Source organism: Mandrillus leucophaeus, unplaced genomic scaffold (assembly GCF_000951045.1).
Source record: "Mandrillus leucophaeus isolate KB7577 unplaced genomic scaffold, Mleu.le_1.0 Scaffold7, whole genome shotgun sequence".
NCBI classification, from domain to species: Eukaryota; Metazoa; Chordata; class Mammalia; order Primates; family Cercopithecidae; genus Mandrillus; species Mandrillus leucophaeus.
The window spans coordinates 5024564-5038586 of record NW_012107585.1 but is presented as its reverse complement, the minus strand read 5'-3'; the positions used below and the strand labels follow the sequence as shown (position 1 = coordinate 5038586).

The following is a 14023-nucleotide window of genomic DNA, read 5'->3' as shown; positions in this document are numbered from 1 at the left end:
GTAGAAAGAACTTTCCTTTTTCTTCCGTGTGTGTGTGTGTGTGTGTGTGTGTGTGTGTGTGTTTGAGATGGAGTCTCATCCTGTCACCCAGGCTGGAGTGCAGTGGTGTGATCTCGGCTCACTGCAACCGCCGCCTCCCAGGTTATCCCGTTTCAGCCTCCCGAGTAGCTGGGATTACAGGCGTGTGCCACCACGCCTGGCTCATTTTTATATTTTTTAGTAGAGGTGGGGTTTCACCACGTTGGCAAGGCTGGTCTTGAATTCCTGACCTCGTGATCCACCCGCCTCCACCTCCCAAAGTGCTGGGATTGCAGGCGTGAGCCACTGTGCCTGGATTTTTTTTTTTTTTTTTTGAGACAGAGTCTTGCTCTGTTGCCCAGGATGGAGTGCAGTGGCGGGATCTTGGCTCACTCTAGCCTCCACCTTCTAGGTTCAAGCAATTCTTCTGCTTCAGCCTCCTGAGTAGCTGGGATTTTCAGGTGCCCACTACCATGTCTGGCTCCTTTTTGCATTTTTAGTAGAGACAGAGTTTCACCATGTTGGCCAGGCTGGTTTGTGACTCCTGACCCCAGGTGATCTGCCCGCCTCAGCCTCCCAAAGTGCTGGGATGAGCACTTGGGAGGCATGAGCCACCGCGTCCGGCCACCTTTGTCTTCTTAATTGTGGATTTAACGGCTGTGGACATCTGCTTGGGCATAGTCTTCCTGGAGTACCTCTCGGATTGGGACTCTGCAGATTTCTATGCTAGGACAGGTTCCCAGGTGTAGGGGGCTTCCCCATTGATCTCACCACTGGCATCAGCATCCTTAGCTTCTACTCAGCTTTTCCATCCGCCATCTTGCAAGATGGAAGTTTTTTTTTTTTTTTTGAGACCGAGTCTCGCTCTGTCGCCAAGGCTGGAGTGCAGTGTTGTGATCTCGGCTCACCACAGCCTCCGCCTCCCGGGTTCAAGCGATTCTCCTGCCTCAGCCTCCGGAGTAGCTGGGATTATAGATAGGCACGCACCACCAAGCTCGTTTAATTTTTTGTGTTTTTAGTAGAGATGGAGCTTCACCGTGTTAGCCAGGATGGTCTCTATCTTCTGACCTCATCATCTGCCCGCTTCGGCCTCGCAAAGTGCTGGGATTACGGATGTGAGCCACCGTGCCCAGCCTGGGAGGGTTCTTAATGCAGCTGTTTTTCGGAGTTCTGGTTGCCTCAGCGCATTGCCACTTGGGTCAATGACATTTTTACTCCCTTCTTTTGTAGCTCAATTGGGTATTACTGATGGGATTTTGTAATTATTAATATTTTCTTGTCTCCATTTTCTTCTCAAGTACTTTGTTGCTTTAGAGTAAAATGCTTGCTAAGGGTATAGTTTTCACATAAAAGCGCAAACTTAGCTTGGAAATTAAGATATGATCATACCTCTGCCATCCCTTATCTGTAATTCTGAAATACCTAGAGTTCTGAATAACCTCAAGTTCTTTTATTACTTGTTTATCAACAAAATCTGACTTGAACTCAGTTTTTGGCAAAACTTGATCCAAGCTGTCTTAAGGCTCTTTTTAGTCTTTATTCATTCCCTTTAGAGTGACTTCACATTTTACTATAAAATTATGAATGTGTTTGATTACGAGGTGATGTCCCAGACCCTACTGAGGGTGTTACATAATATAAAGTGTATGTATGGCTGGGCACGGTGGCTCACGCCTGTAATCCCAGCACTTTGGGAGGCCGAGGCGGGTGTATAACCTGAGTTCAGGAGTTCAAGACCAGCCTGGCCAACATGGTGAAACCACATCTCTACTAAGAATACAACAATTAGCAAGGTGTGATGGTGGGTGCCTGTAATCCCAGCTACTCCTTAGGCTGAGGCAGGAGAATCACTTGAACCCAGGAGGTGAAGGTTGCAGTGAGCCAAGATCATGCCAGTGCATTGCAGCCTGGGTAACAGAGCAAGACTCTGTCTCAAAAAAAAAAAAAAAAAAAGTGTATGTACCACTTTACCTTTACTTTTCTGTAATCTGAAAAATTCTGAATCTGGAAGCCTATTCTGTTGCAAGATAAAGGGATCCTAGATTTATATTGGTACTGTACAGTCCTGAAATTCCATCCTATCTATTGGCCACTTTTACATCAACAAACATTTGAAGTTTGGGGAAACTTACATATCATGCTCCCCTGGCAGTTGAACATTATTTTATTTTATTTTTTTTTTTTTGAGACGGAATCTCGCTCTGCCCAGGCTGGAGTGCAGTGGCGTGATCTCGGCTCATTGCAACCTCTGCCTCCTGGGTTCAAGCAATTCTCCTGCCTCAGCCTCCTGAGTAGTTGGGATTACAGGCGTGCACCACCATGCCTGGCTAGTTTTTGTCTTTTTAGTAGAGATGAGGTTTCTCCATGTTGACCAGGCTGGTCTCGAACTCCTGACCTTGTGATCTGCCTGCCTCGACCTCCCAAAGTGTTGGAATTACAGGCGTGAGCCACCGCGCCTGGCCTTGAAGATACATTTTAAATCAGTGAAAAAAACAACAGGATTCTGCCTCCTATGGTCTATCCCTCCTGGCTGTCTCTTCTCTCCATTCTTGCCCCTGCTGTGTGGGTTTCAGGCCTCCATCTTCTCTACCCTGCATTGCTGTGATAACCTCTGAAGTATTCTCGCTGCCATCTGTCTGGCCCTCCTCCCAGGTCTTCCACATACTGCAGCCAAGACATCCCACTATTGAAACCCTTCAAGACTCCCTGCTGTCCTCTGGATGAAGTCCACCCTCTTTCACGTGACTTACCAGGCCTTTCTTGCCCTTGCCTCCAGCCTCGTCACTTACTATTTCTCTTTCTACCTTACATCCATCCTGAACTTCCTTTGGTTCTTTGACGTTGCCTCTGACCTTTTTGCATGCCGTTCACTCTTTCCCTGTTCACCTTGCTAACTCCTCTTTCTCTTTCTGGGTTGGATCAGATTTCACTTCTTCCAGAAGCCTCTCCTAGAACCTGTACTTCTGGGACGGCGCCTTTTGACTGTACTCTCATTGCACCCTGTACTTCTCCTTCATGAGTGGGTGCTGCTCTGTCCCAGTAGGCGACTTCATCCTTAAGGGGTGAGCTTTACCAAGTCAATGCTTAAACAATATTTATTGGATGAATGTGTGATTAATTTCATAGAAATTTGATGTATGTTCAAATTTACTTACTGTATTACAGAACTTGCATTATATTCTCAGCAGAGTTATTTTCTTTAACGTGTGTAATTCAAGATAGACTCAGTGAGATTTTCAAAATTTGGAATGCAGTGCAAAGAAATTGAACTTGAGTTCTTTTGCATTTTGATGGCTAAACATTTCCCATTTGTGGTGACATACCAGTGAGTTTGGTTTACTGTTTTCTGGTCTATAGAAAATTGTCACAAACTCCGTCATAATATCTGGTTCTATATAACAAGGCTAATCCTGTATTCTGCAGGTGGCTCATGGAAACAGTGCTCTGTTGATCTGGTTCATGAAGAAATCTGTTCAATTCTGCATAACAGATGCCTTTATCAGTGTCCTTCCATGAAGGAGCTGATCTTCACAAAGAACACGTAGTTTTGCATCCCACCACTTGTAGTATTTTTTTTGTTGTTGTTGAGACGGAGTCTCGCTGTGTCACCCAGGCTAGAGTACAGTGGCGCAATCTCAGCTCAGTGCAACCTCCACCTCCTGGGTTCAAGTGATTCTCCTACCTCAGCCTCCTGAGTAGCTGGGATTACAGGCGTGCGCCACCATGCCTGGCTAATTTTTGTCTTTTTAGTAGAGACGGGGTTTCACCTATTGATCAGGCTGTTCTCAAACTCTTGACCTCATGATCCGCCCACCTCGGCTTCTCAGAGTGCTGAGATTACAGGCGTGAGCCACTGAACCCTGCCAGTGTTGTTTTGTCTAAATTCTTTGTGCTAATGTTTTTCCTGCTGTGGTTTTCTTCAAGTTACCCTTGCTCTGAGCCTGCAATTGACCCACGAAATCCTTTTCTGTGCTGTAACCTTACAGTGACTTCCTTATGTTCACTCCAAATGTTTTTCCCTAGTTGCATGTAGAGATATATCAGCTAAGGTACACGCTTAGCTGCTATATCAAAGAGACCCTAATGTACAGCCCAGGCTGGCAGAGCAGCTCTGCTGTGTGTGTTAATTCAGGGATCCAGGTTCCTTCCGTGTTGTGACTCCCCCATTCCTTAGGATGTTGTCTTCTTTTACACGGCTGAAGTTGGGCCATTTCATGTCTCTGTTCCAGCTGGCTGGTAGGAAAAAAGAACAGAAATTCAGAGTAAGCAAATTCTTTCTCCATAGATTGATGTGGAAGTTGGACACATCATTTCCTCTCACATTTTCTCGGCCAGAACGCAGTCATGTGACTGCGCATCTAACTGCTAAGGAGACTGGGAATTTACTGTCGGCTGTGTGACCTCTGTCAAGCTAAAATTCTTATTACTGTGGAATAAGGGAAGGATGGATTCGGGGGCACAATTAATAGTCTGTCACAGAGGCTAAAACAGCTGCTTTTGTCTGGGCACGGTGGCTCACACATGTAATTTCAGCCCTTTGGGAGGCTGAGGCGAGTGGATCACTTGAGATCAGGAGTTCGAGACCAGCCTGGCCAACATGGTGAAACCCTGTCTCTACTAAAAATACAGAAATTAGCCGGGCATGGTGGCCGGCACCTGTAATCTGAGCTACTCCAGAGGTTGAGACAGGAGAATTGCTTGAACCTGGAAGGCAGAGGTTGTAGTGAGCCAAGATGGTGCCACTGCACTCCAGCCTGGGCGACAGAGTGAGACTCCATCTCAAAAAAAAAAAAAAAAGCAAAATAAACAGCTGCTTTTATAGGTGATACAAGGTACAGCTGAGCTTTGAAGCCAGGCCTGTGGTTTCACCTTCCATATTCTTACTCAAGGCATTATACTTCTGGATCTGAAACCACTGCTACTAGGATGCCCTGCTTGGGATGAGTTTTTTATATTTCTTATCTTGCTTTCAACCCACACCTGTGCAATTTTATGGGCAGCGTTTGTTTCCTATGTAGGAACAATTTGAAAGTGGGCTGTTTCTAGGCTTTCATGAATAGCAGCCTATGCTGTCATTGGGAATCTGGAGGGAGTTAATGAACACAACTTCATTGTTTACTTTAGTGAAATGTGGCAGCTTATGATAGTTTTGACAGTGAGACATGTGCTGTTTTGATCTCTCGGCTAAGATTATCTGATTTTTCAGGCATGTCTCAAAACTCACCAGGCCTGTTCACATGCTGCTGCTTCTGAAGCCAGGGTTTGGAAGCCAGCTGCCCATCAGAATGAGGCTGTGACTTAGAATATTGGTTCTTGTTTTATTACCATTCCTTGTTTGGTCTCTCCAGAGTCACTGGCCTTTTCGGCTTCAATTTTCTTATTGGTGAAATGAGATATTAATTCCTCTTATTGACTTCAATTGCTGAGTGTATTGTTGCCTTTGGGAGGTTCTTTGAGTTTTCTGTGCCTTTCAAATAGTTTTTAAAAAATTTAAAAAAATTTTTTTTTATTCTGGTGTTTTGAGGCATGTAAAAGTGCATTTACACTTTTACCATTTTAGGAGCCACAATTTAATTATGTCGTCCCAGCTTGCTTGGCCTTATCCCCAGAGTTTCTGATTCAGTAGGTCTGGGGTGGGGCCCAGAAATTTGCATTTCTTCTTCTATTTTCGAGACAGAGTCTTATTGTGTCATCTAAGCGGGAATGCAGTGGCACAATCATAGCTCACTGTAGCCTCAAACTCCTGGGCTCAGGCCGTCCTCCTACCTCACCCTCCTGAGTAACTGGGACTACAGGCATACACTACCATGCCCGGCTACCTTTTTCATTTTTTGTAGAGATGGGGGTCTCCCTGTGTTGCTCAGGCTGGTCTTGAATTCCTGGGCTGAAGCAATCCTCCTGCTTCAGCCTCCCAAAATGCCGGCATTCCAGGCATGAACCACCACACTTGGCCAAGACTTTGCATTTCTAGCTAGTTTCCAAGTAATGCTGCTGCTGGTGTGGGGACCTCATTCTGAGAACCATTGTCCTATAACTGTAGCTATAGTTAGTTTCTGGTTATAGCTTCTTCCTTTTGTCCCTTCAGTAATAGTGTACACATCCAAAATCCCTGTACTTGCTCTTTCAGGCCCAGGCATGGTATCTGGTCCCCTTCTGTTGCTAGCCCTGGGGTGCTTCATCACCCCAAATTTATTTTTCTTCTCCTAACCCGTACCTTTGTAAATAGCCCCTTCCCTAATGAATGTCCTCAATTCCCTGGTTTGCATGTCCTGTCTGTTTCTTGGCAAGACTTTGGATGATCCAGTACTCAATGAGGATTTTTTTCATAGATGGATGAATCAGGCTGGGTTTCATGTTTTCTAAGATAAAGGGCCTTCTCTCTTTTTCTCTTGATCACTTTGACCAAGAAGAAAATAACAGTTTTTATTCTAAAGAATAATAATATCGGGGCCCCTCTGCTCAGAGGCCACTCTGCTTTAAGGACCCCTTCTCTCCTCCCTCATGCCAAAGATCAGGAACACTGGGCAGAGCGGATAATGATGCCGCTGGCACCATTACATTTTCATGGCACTTTCAGTTGTGCTGAGCGTGCAAGCATTTCAAGGAGACATTTCTAAGAGGTGGCTAGCACAGCATGCCTCTAATGCCCTATGTGAATTGGAATAGAGTACTAAAGAACTGTTCAATATTCACCCCATCCCCACATATGCAAGCATGCACGTGGGTGCATTGCATATGTGTGTGTGCACACGTGCACACACACATTTGTCCTTTGTTTCAAATGCAACACAATGGATGGAAATTGCCTTCCTAGTACTGGGGTATGGATGCAAACACCAACAGAGAAGCAGCCGCTACTTCCAAACTGAACACATGTGAGATTTGCCCTTTAATTAGCATCTGCAGCTGCTGCCATCAGAAGGGTCTGTCTCTGTTGGCCTGAAAGTCTTTGCTTTAAAAGAGCAAGTCCATTATAGCTCCAAGCTAGGCTCGTCTGTCAGCTGCTGTGCTTTCTCTGCCATCAGCGGGGTTGCCACATTGTTTTGGGCTGTTTCACTCTAGGACTCTTTCCTCCTCCTGTGCCCGCAGCCTTTGATTACTATGCCTTGGTGATCATCATTTGGGTGACCTGCAGCTGCTCATTGTGTGTGCAGGAGACATCTCCAGTCCTTGCAAGGAGGGAAGATCATTGGCTTCAGTGCTGATGGACTGGTTATTTTCCAGCTCTTTGTTGTCAGTGATCTTGTCTTGATATGCAGAAAGGCTCCAAGTAGTCACTGAAAAAAATATAAGCAGCAGAGGTGATGGCTATATGAAAGCCATGTTTCATCAAGGGCATTGCTGCTATAGAAACTTTTAATTCACTTGGAGAAGGGAGCCATATTTGTTCCACAGCCTCCTCAGCAGTGGGTCACACGATGCTGGGCTGGCTGCATCTGAATCACCCCAGTAGCTCCTTAAAACTGTAGATTCCCATCCATGGAGTGTGATCCATGCAGTCTGGGGTTATTCCCTGGAATCCTTTAAGCTCCCTAAGTAGTTGGGATGGGAAAGAGATACGCTTTACCTTACTATACTGCTTATTATTATCATTTTAAAATTTTTGCCGGGCACAGTGGCTCACATCTGTAATCCCAGCACATTGGGAGACCGAGGTGGGTGGATCACTTGAGGTCAGGAGTTCGAGTCCAGCCTGGCCAACATGATGAAATCCCATCTCTACTAAAAATACAAAAATTAGCCGGGCATGGTGGCGCGTGCCCGTAGTCCTACTCTGGAGGCTGAGGCAGGAGAATTGCTTGAACCCGAGAGGCAGAGGTTGCAGTGAGCCGAGATCGTAGCACTGCACTCCAGCCTGGGCAACAGAGCGAGACTTCATCTCAAAAAAAGAAAAAAAAAAAAAGAAAAAAAAAGAAAAAACAGAACTCTTTTTCATTATACCAGAACGTCAGCTGTATGGAGGTGGAGATTTTTTCTGTTTTATTCACTGCTGTTTCCCTAGTATCTAGAATAGTGGCTGGCACATGATAGGCACTCAAATATTGATTTAGATGAGTCTATCTTATTTTCTTTTAAATTTTTTGTTTTTATTAGAGGTGGGGTCTCGCTTTATTGCCCAGCCTGGTCTCAAAACTCCTGACCTCAAGTGATTCTACTGCCTTAGTCTCCCAGAGGGCTAGGATAGGCATGAGCCATCATGCCTGGCTTGTCTTATTTTTAAGAAACACTTCTCCTGGTGATTCTGATGGACAATCAGGCTTGGGAAGTTCTAACCTAGAGGACCTATAGTTGTCTTGGGGTAGAAGCCAAGGCTATCCTGGTTTTGAGGATCAGTGCCTTACTGAGCATCTCTGAGTAGTAAAAGTCAGGGACAGAGTTACATTTTTGGACAAAACCAGATGCTGTGAATGGACTCTCGGTCACAACCTGGGTGGCGACTTTGTCCTTAACTTCTTCATTTTCTGCTGACCCTGGTCTTTGGTTCACAGCAGGTCACCTGGTAAGAAGAATTGAAGACGCCTAGTTTGTTACTTTAGATGATGCTTTTGGAACCTCTTGGTACCATTTTAACAATCCAAATGTATTTTCTGAAAGCACTGAAGTCCTGGGTCTGTATTGTATCTTTAAGCTCTAACAGCATGATGATTGAATAAGCCTTGGTTGGCCACACACAAGCCATCTTCCCCGTGGGCTCCATTCATACTAGAATGAGCAGCTATACCCAGTAGTATAGTTTTGGGATATGGGTAACATCTTGGGATAGCCACATTGACTCAGTAAATGTCTGAACTACATTCTTCTAATGGTGCACTGTTGGAATTTTTGGTGTGGTAACCTGGAATGGTGGGTCAAGTTTGATTAGCATCTTTGATAAAGACCTGGTCTATTTAGAGGTTTGTCATTGAGTGTGTCTGTTTTGGCCTCATGTTGTGATGCATGCTGTGTAGCAGCTGTGGTAATTTTTGTTGCTTGTTTTCTCAATCAACCCTGGTTTTGAAGAAATGGAAAGTTGTTCCACTCTTAGACTGATCTGATTTGGGAGGGGATTTTCAGTCAGGAAGTTGGATCTTCTGAATAGAAGCAAAGAATACATATCTTTCTGCCTCTTTACGAGCTGGCTCTTGTTTTCTGAACTATTTTACTGGTCACTGCAAATAGAATGTTAGGAGTAGCTGCCAAATACTAAGTTGTGTTCAGTTTGTCAGTTCTTAAGAGTTGCCGGTGGCTGCTCTGCTATGCATATGACTTTCTCAGCCTTAAACTCACAAGCCATACTGTTTTTTTCACATCTTTAATACAGCCATAGGAAATTTATAACTGTGGTGTGTCGTCATAAATATGCATTGTTGTTATTTTAAGACATTTCAGTGCTAAAAGTATAAGTACTTCTGTTATTATCTGTGAATTTCTTTCCTTTTTCTTTTTTTGGATATTTAAGACCTTTTTAATGGCAATATATATTTAAAACAGACATATAAATTAGCATTCACCCACATACCCAGGGCCTGTGGAGAACCAGGTTGGGATGAGTGGGTGAGCTAAAGGCAGCCAGGTGGCTCCCGTGGGCTCCTCGAGGACTGGGGTGAGTAACTAATGTCTGCTAGGAACTTGGGGGAAAGAAAGTGCGTATGTGAGGTGCTGCCCCTTCTAAGTGTTCCTCTTGTTCATAAATCATATATATATATATATATATATTTTTTTTTTTTTTTTTTTTTTTTTTTTTTTTTTTTTTGAGACGGAGTCTCGCTCTGTCGCCAGGCTGGAGTGCAGTGGTGTGATCTCAGCTCACTGCAACCTCCGCCTCCCGGGTTCAAGCGACTCTCCTGCCTCAGCCTCCCGAGTAGCTGGGACTACAGGCATGCACCACCATGCCCAGCTAATTTTTGTATTTTTAGTAAAGATGAGGTTTCACCATGTTGGCCAGGGTGGTCTCGATCTCTTGACCTCATAATCTGCCTGCCTCGGCCTCCCAAAGTGCTGGGATTACAGGCATGAGCCACTGTGCCCAGTCCATAAATCAAAATTTTTTCAGCAATTGTTGTGCAAATGGAACCTTACTCTTCAAATGCAATTGTCCGGTGTCTGGCTTAATGTCTGCTGTTGTCAGAAACCATGTGAATGGAGTAGACTCCCAGGTTATAAGGAGCCCTTGGGGAGGATGCGCGAGTCACTGGCTTCTCCGGGGGTCTCTGGTTTGGGGTTGCCTTGGTGCTGGGCACACTTGCTGGAGATTTTACTGGACCAGCCTGAGGCCTTTGGGGCTCTGTGCAGATGCTCTACTTCTGACTTGTCTAGAGCTTTCTTCTAATTCTGGACTAAAAGCAAGCAGGAGTTTGGAGGATGATGGTGAGAATTCACATCCCCGAGTTGGCTTTTGGAATGCAGTAGTTTGTGAGATTTAGTGTTTTTTTAAGAAGTATATTCAGATCTTGCCTTTTCCCAGAAAGCATATGAGACAACTTCCAAGACATTTATAGCATGGCTAATAAAATGGGAAATCAGGGCGAAGGACAGGAGAACTCAATAAGGGTTAACATGGCTACGGCGATTGTCTCAACGGGTTCTTTTTGCTGGACAGAGCACAAAGGATCATGCAGTAAAGTAGTGGGGAAGGATGGGAATTGAATGGTAGGTGAAGACTTCATGTTGGTGCCAGGCACTGTGCCACACCCTCAGAGGACCTTGTCTTACTTAATCCTCACACAGTGCTGCAAGGGGATTAGTCTTTTCCCTGTTTTGGAGAGGATGAAACTGAAAGGCAGAGAGGTGAAGTCACCAGCAGGAGGCTGAAGCCACCCAGGCTAACTGGCCTTATAGCCACCTGGGGACTCAGGAATATCACAACTGTTTATCATCAAAAGGAGAAAGGATTTCAGTTCCTTGGGGTAGAGGAGTTTCTTTTTGCTAATCAAACATTTTGCTTGAGGCTTAATATTCTTCTTCAAGATTTTTTTCCTGTGTATGTACAAACACATGTAATAATTCCTTATTTATTACAAAAAAGGGGTTGTACTTTATTCTTTACAGGATTTCACTTTATATTGTCATGGACAATTTTCCATGGCAGTATGAATAAATGGAATCCATTTGTTTTTAATATCTTTGTCTTATCCCATTGTTTACATATGTCATATTTTAGCCTGTCTTTGATGGATAGCTGAATGATTTCCATGGCTTTTTCTCCTGTTACAAACAATACTGCAAAGAATCTATTTATCTTTCTATTTATCTGCAAACTATTGTAAGTACCTGTAAAGTAAATTGTTAGAAGTGGAATTACTAGGTCAAAGGGGATATTTTCACATTTAAATTCTGAACAGAGGCTGTCAGTTGCCTTCCACACTGACTATAAAAGGAAAAGATTGTATCACATTTATTGCAAGCCTTCTGAATTCTGCTGGGTGCTGAGGGGAATACAGAAAGGATATAAGAGAGTGGTTGCCCTCTAGGAATATCCGTCTACACTGTACCTAATCCTAGGGAATGTCTGGGGTGTCAACTTGTGGGTGGGGAAGTGGGTGGATTTAATTCAACTTTTCAAGCTTGCCTTGCAAACACTGTGCATGGTGTCTGGGACTAGTCTTTCATTATATTGATTCCCCTGAGTAACAGATGTAATTTTCTTAGGGCAGGGACTTCATCCTATGTGACTTACAGTGTGCCTTACACATCTTCTTTGTTTTGTGGAGACCTTGTTATTGTAACATGTCAGGTGATATTTGAGGATCTAATTGAGGCATTCCCTATTTTTGGGTGTGTGAATAATTAATAACTTTGGCATTCTATACAGGTCATGGAATATCAGCCTGGAGGGGACTTGCTGTCACTTTTGAATAGATATGAGGACCAGTTAGATGAAAACCTGATTCAGTTTTACCTAGCTGAACTGATTTTGGCTGTTCACAGTGTTCATCAGATGGGATATGTGCATCGGTAAGTGAGACTCTGGTAGCATTTTTATGTTGAGGATTTTTCTGTGTTGCATAAGAGTTCCTGCATGGAAATGAGTGGATGAATGATTTCAGGATCAAGATAACGCTCCATCCAATTTTTAGCCAGTCTACCAATAACTGGCTGAAAGCAGACTTTCCAAAAGGGAGGACATTTCAGCTTGCCCATCCAGCAGTGCAATAGATCTAGAATTGTAATGTGCTCAGGTTTGCTAGTAAGATCTGGTAATGTAGCTAAGTAAGACTGGGAACTCTTGCATGGGTTATTTGGATTATATGATAGAAGAACTGAATTTGGTTTGCAGAAGGAAATGTCATACCACACAGTAGTGTAAGACCATGGAGCTGTACTTCTGTAACTCTGCACGTTAGAATTTACAAAGATTTTTTTTTTTTTTGAGATGGAGTCTAACTCTCTTACCATGCTGGAGTGCAATGGTGCCATCTCGGCTCACTGCAACCGCTGCCTCCTGGGTTCAAGTGATTCTTCTGTGTCAGCCTCTCAAGTAGCTGGGATTACAGGCACGCGCCGCCACACCCAGCTAATTTTTGTATTTTTAGTAGAGACAGCGTTTCAGCATGTTGGTCAGGATGGTCTCAATCACCTGACCTCGTGATCCTCCCACCTCGGCCTCCCAAAGTGCTGGGATTAGAGGCATGAGCCACCGCGCCTGGTTTACAGAATCTTCAGTTGATAAGTAGTTCTTCATGTCTTCACTCATCTGTTGTTTTGTGTACATCTGAGAATGTTGTGGGAATGCAACGATTGTTAGGCCAGGAATCACAAAATCTGAGATAGAGTCTCAGCTTTTCCATTGGCCAGCTACATAACCTTGGGAAAATTTCATAGCTCCTTTTGGCCTTAGTTTTCCTAATGTAAAATGTGTGTCTCTAGGAGAAATAATCCATTGAATAATATGTGTTTCATTTCTCTTTTCTTTCCCCCCTATTCTTCCTCTTCCCCTCCCTCCCTCCCTCTCTCTCTCCTTGCCTTTTGGTTAACTTTGTTTCGCAAAATGTATGCTAATCGTTTATATCCATCAATAGAGGAGGTCTATATAGCAGAATACATAAACAAAGATTTTTGGCTCAATTGAAATTCTAGTTTAGCAGTTGCTTGCTGATTGGGATGGAGGAGGCAATTCATGGTCCTGATTTTCTTACAGAGACATCAAGCCCGAGAACATTCTCATTGACCGCACAGGACACATCAAGCTGGTGGATTTTGGCTCTGCTGCAAAAATGAATTCAAACAAGATGGTAACAAAATGGAATAAGATAGCTTAATAGAGTTAATACTAAAAAGTATTCTTGGTCCTCCTAAGTTTGGGAAGTGTTGGGATAAAATGGTGAACAACGTTCACCTTTGGCAGTGTATGGGGGTCGGGAGGGGACACAGAACTATTTCCCAGACGGTGGCACCTTTTCATTTATAGTGCCTGTTAATACCCTACAGGACATTTTTAGGAGCATTCTTATAGTTTGGTTAGAAATAAAGGAAAAAGCTTATTTTGTTTCTCCCTTCATTTTCCTTGCCTGTTACAGACTGTCTTCTGTTATGTTATCTTTTTTACTTTAAAATATTTCGATGAAACGGAAACTCCTGTATGTCAAATCCTCTATTTCCTATGCAGCAAAATTGAAATTAATCACTGGAGCATTTGAACCAAATATCCTTAAGTGTTAAGAACCAAGTGCTCAAAATGTCATTTTTAAGTCTTGGATCTTTGGTAGAAATTGCACTCTATTCCACATGCTAAGTAGGACGGCAGGAGGGTAGCTACTGAGATCAAGAGCGAGAATACTTTAGGAAAAAGATGACAAAGTAAAAAAGATTAGAGTTTAAAAATCGTCTAATAAAGTTGGTATGTACTAAAATATGAATTTTGAAGTCAACTCTGCAAAAAAGGATATGTCTAAGAGAAAATCGACTTAGGTTTTAAGACTGATTTTACAACTGAACCACTTGGTGACCTAGACAAATCCTTGGGAACTTGATCTTTTATACTTTCTCTACAAAAAACTGATGCTAGTTAAAATGCACAACTTAAGAG

General features: G+C 43.5%; 1 protein-coding gene across 1 annotated transcript in view; it reads left to right on the top strand.

The window, feature by feature from the left end:
• Positions 1-14023, top strand: part of CIT (citron rho-interacting serine/threonine kinase) — a 206395-nt gene that overhangs the window by 31259 nt on the left and 161113 nt on the right. The window contains exons 6-7 of the mRNA XM_011964547.1: positions 11810-11952; positions 13136-13229. Of these exons, the coding sequence (XP_011819937.1) occupies positions 11810-11952; positions 13136-13229 (237 nt within the window). The remainder of the gene's footprint in view (positions 1-11809; positions 11953-13135; positions 13230-14023) is intronic.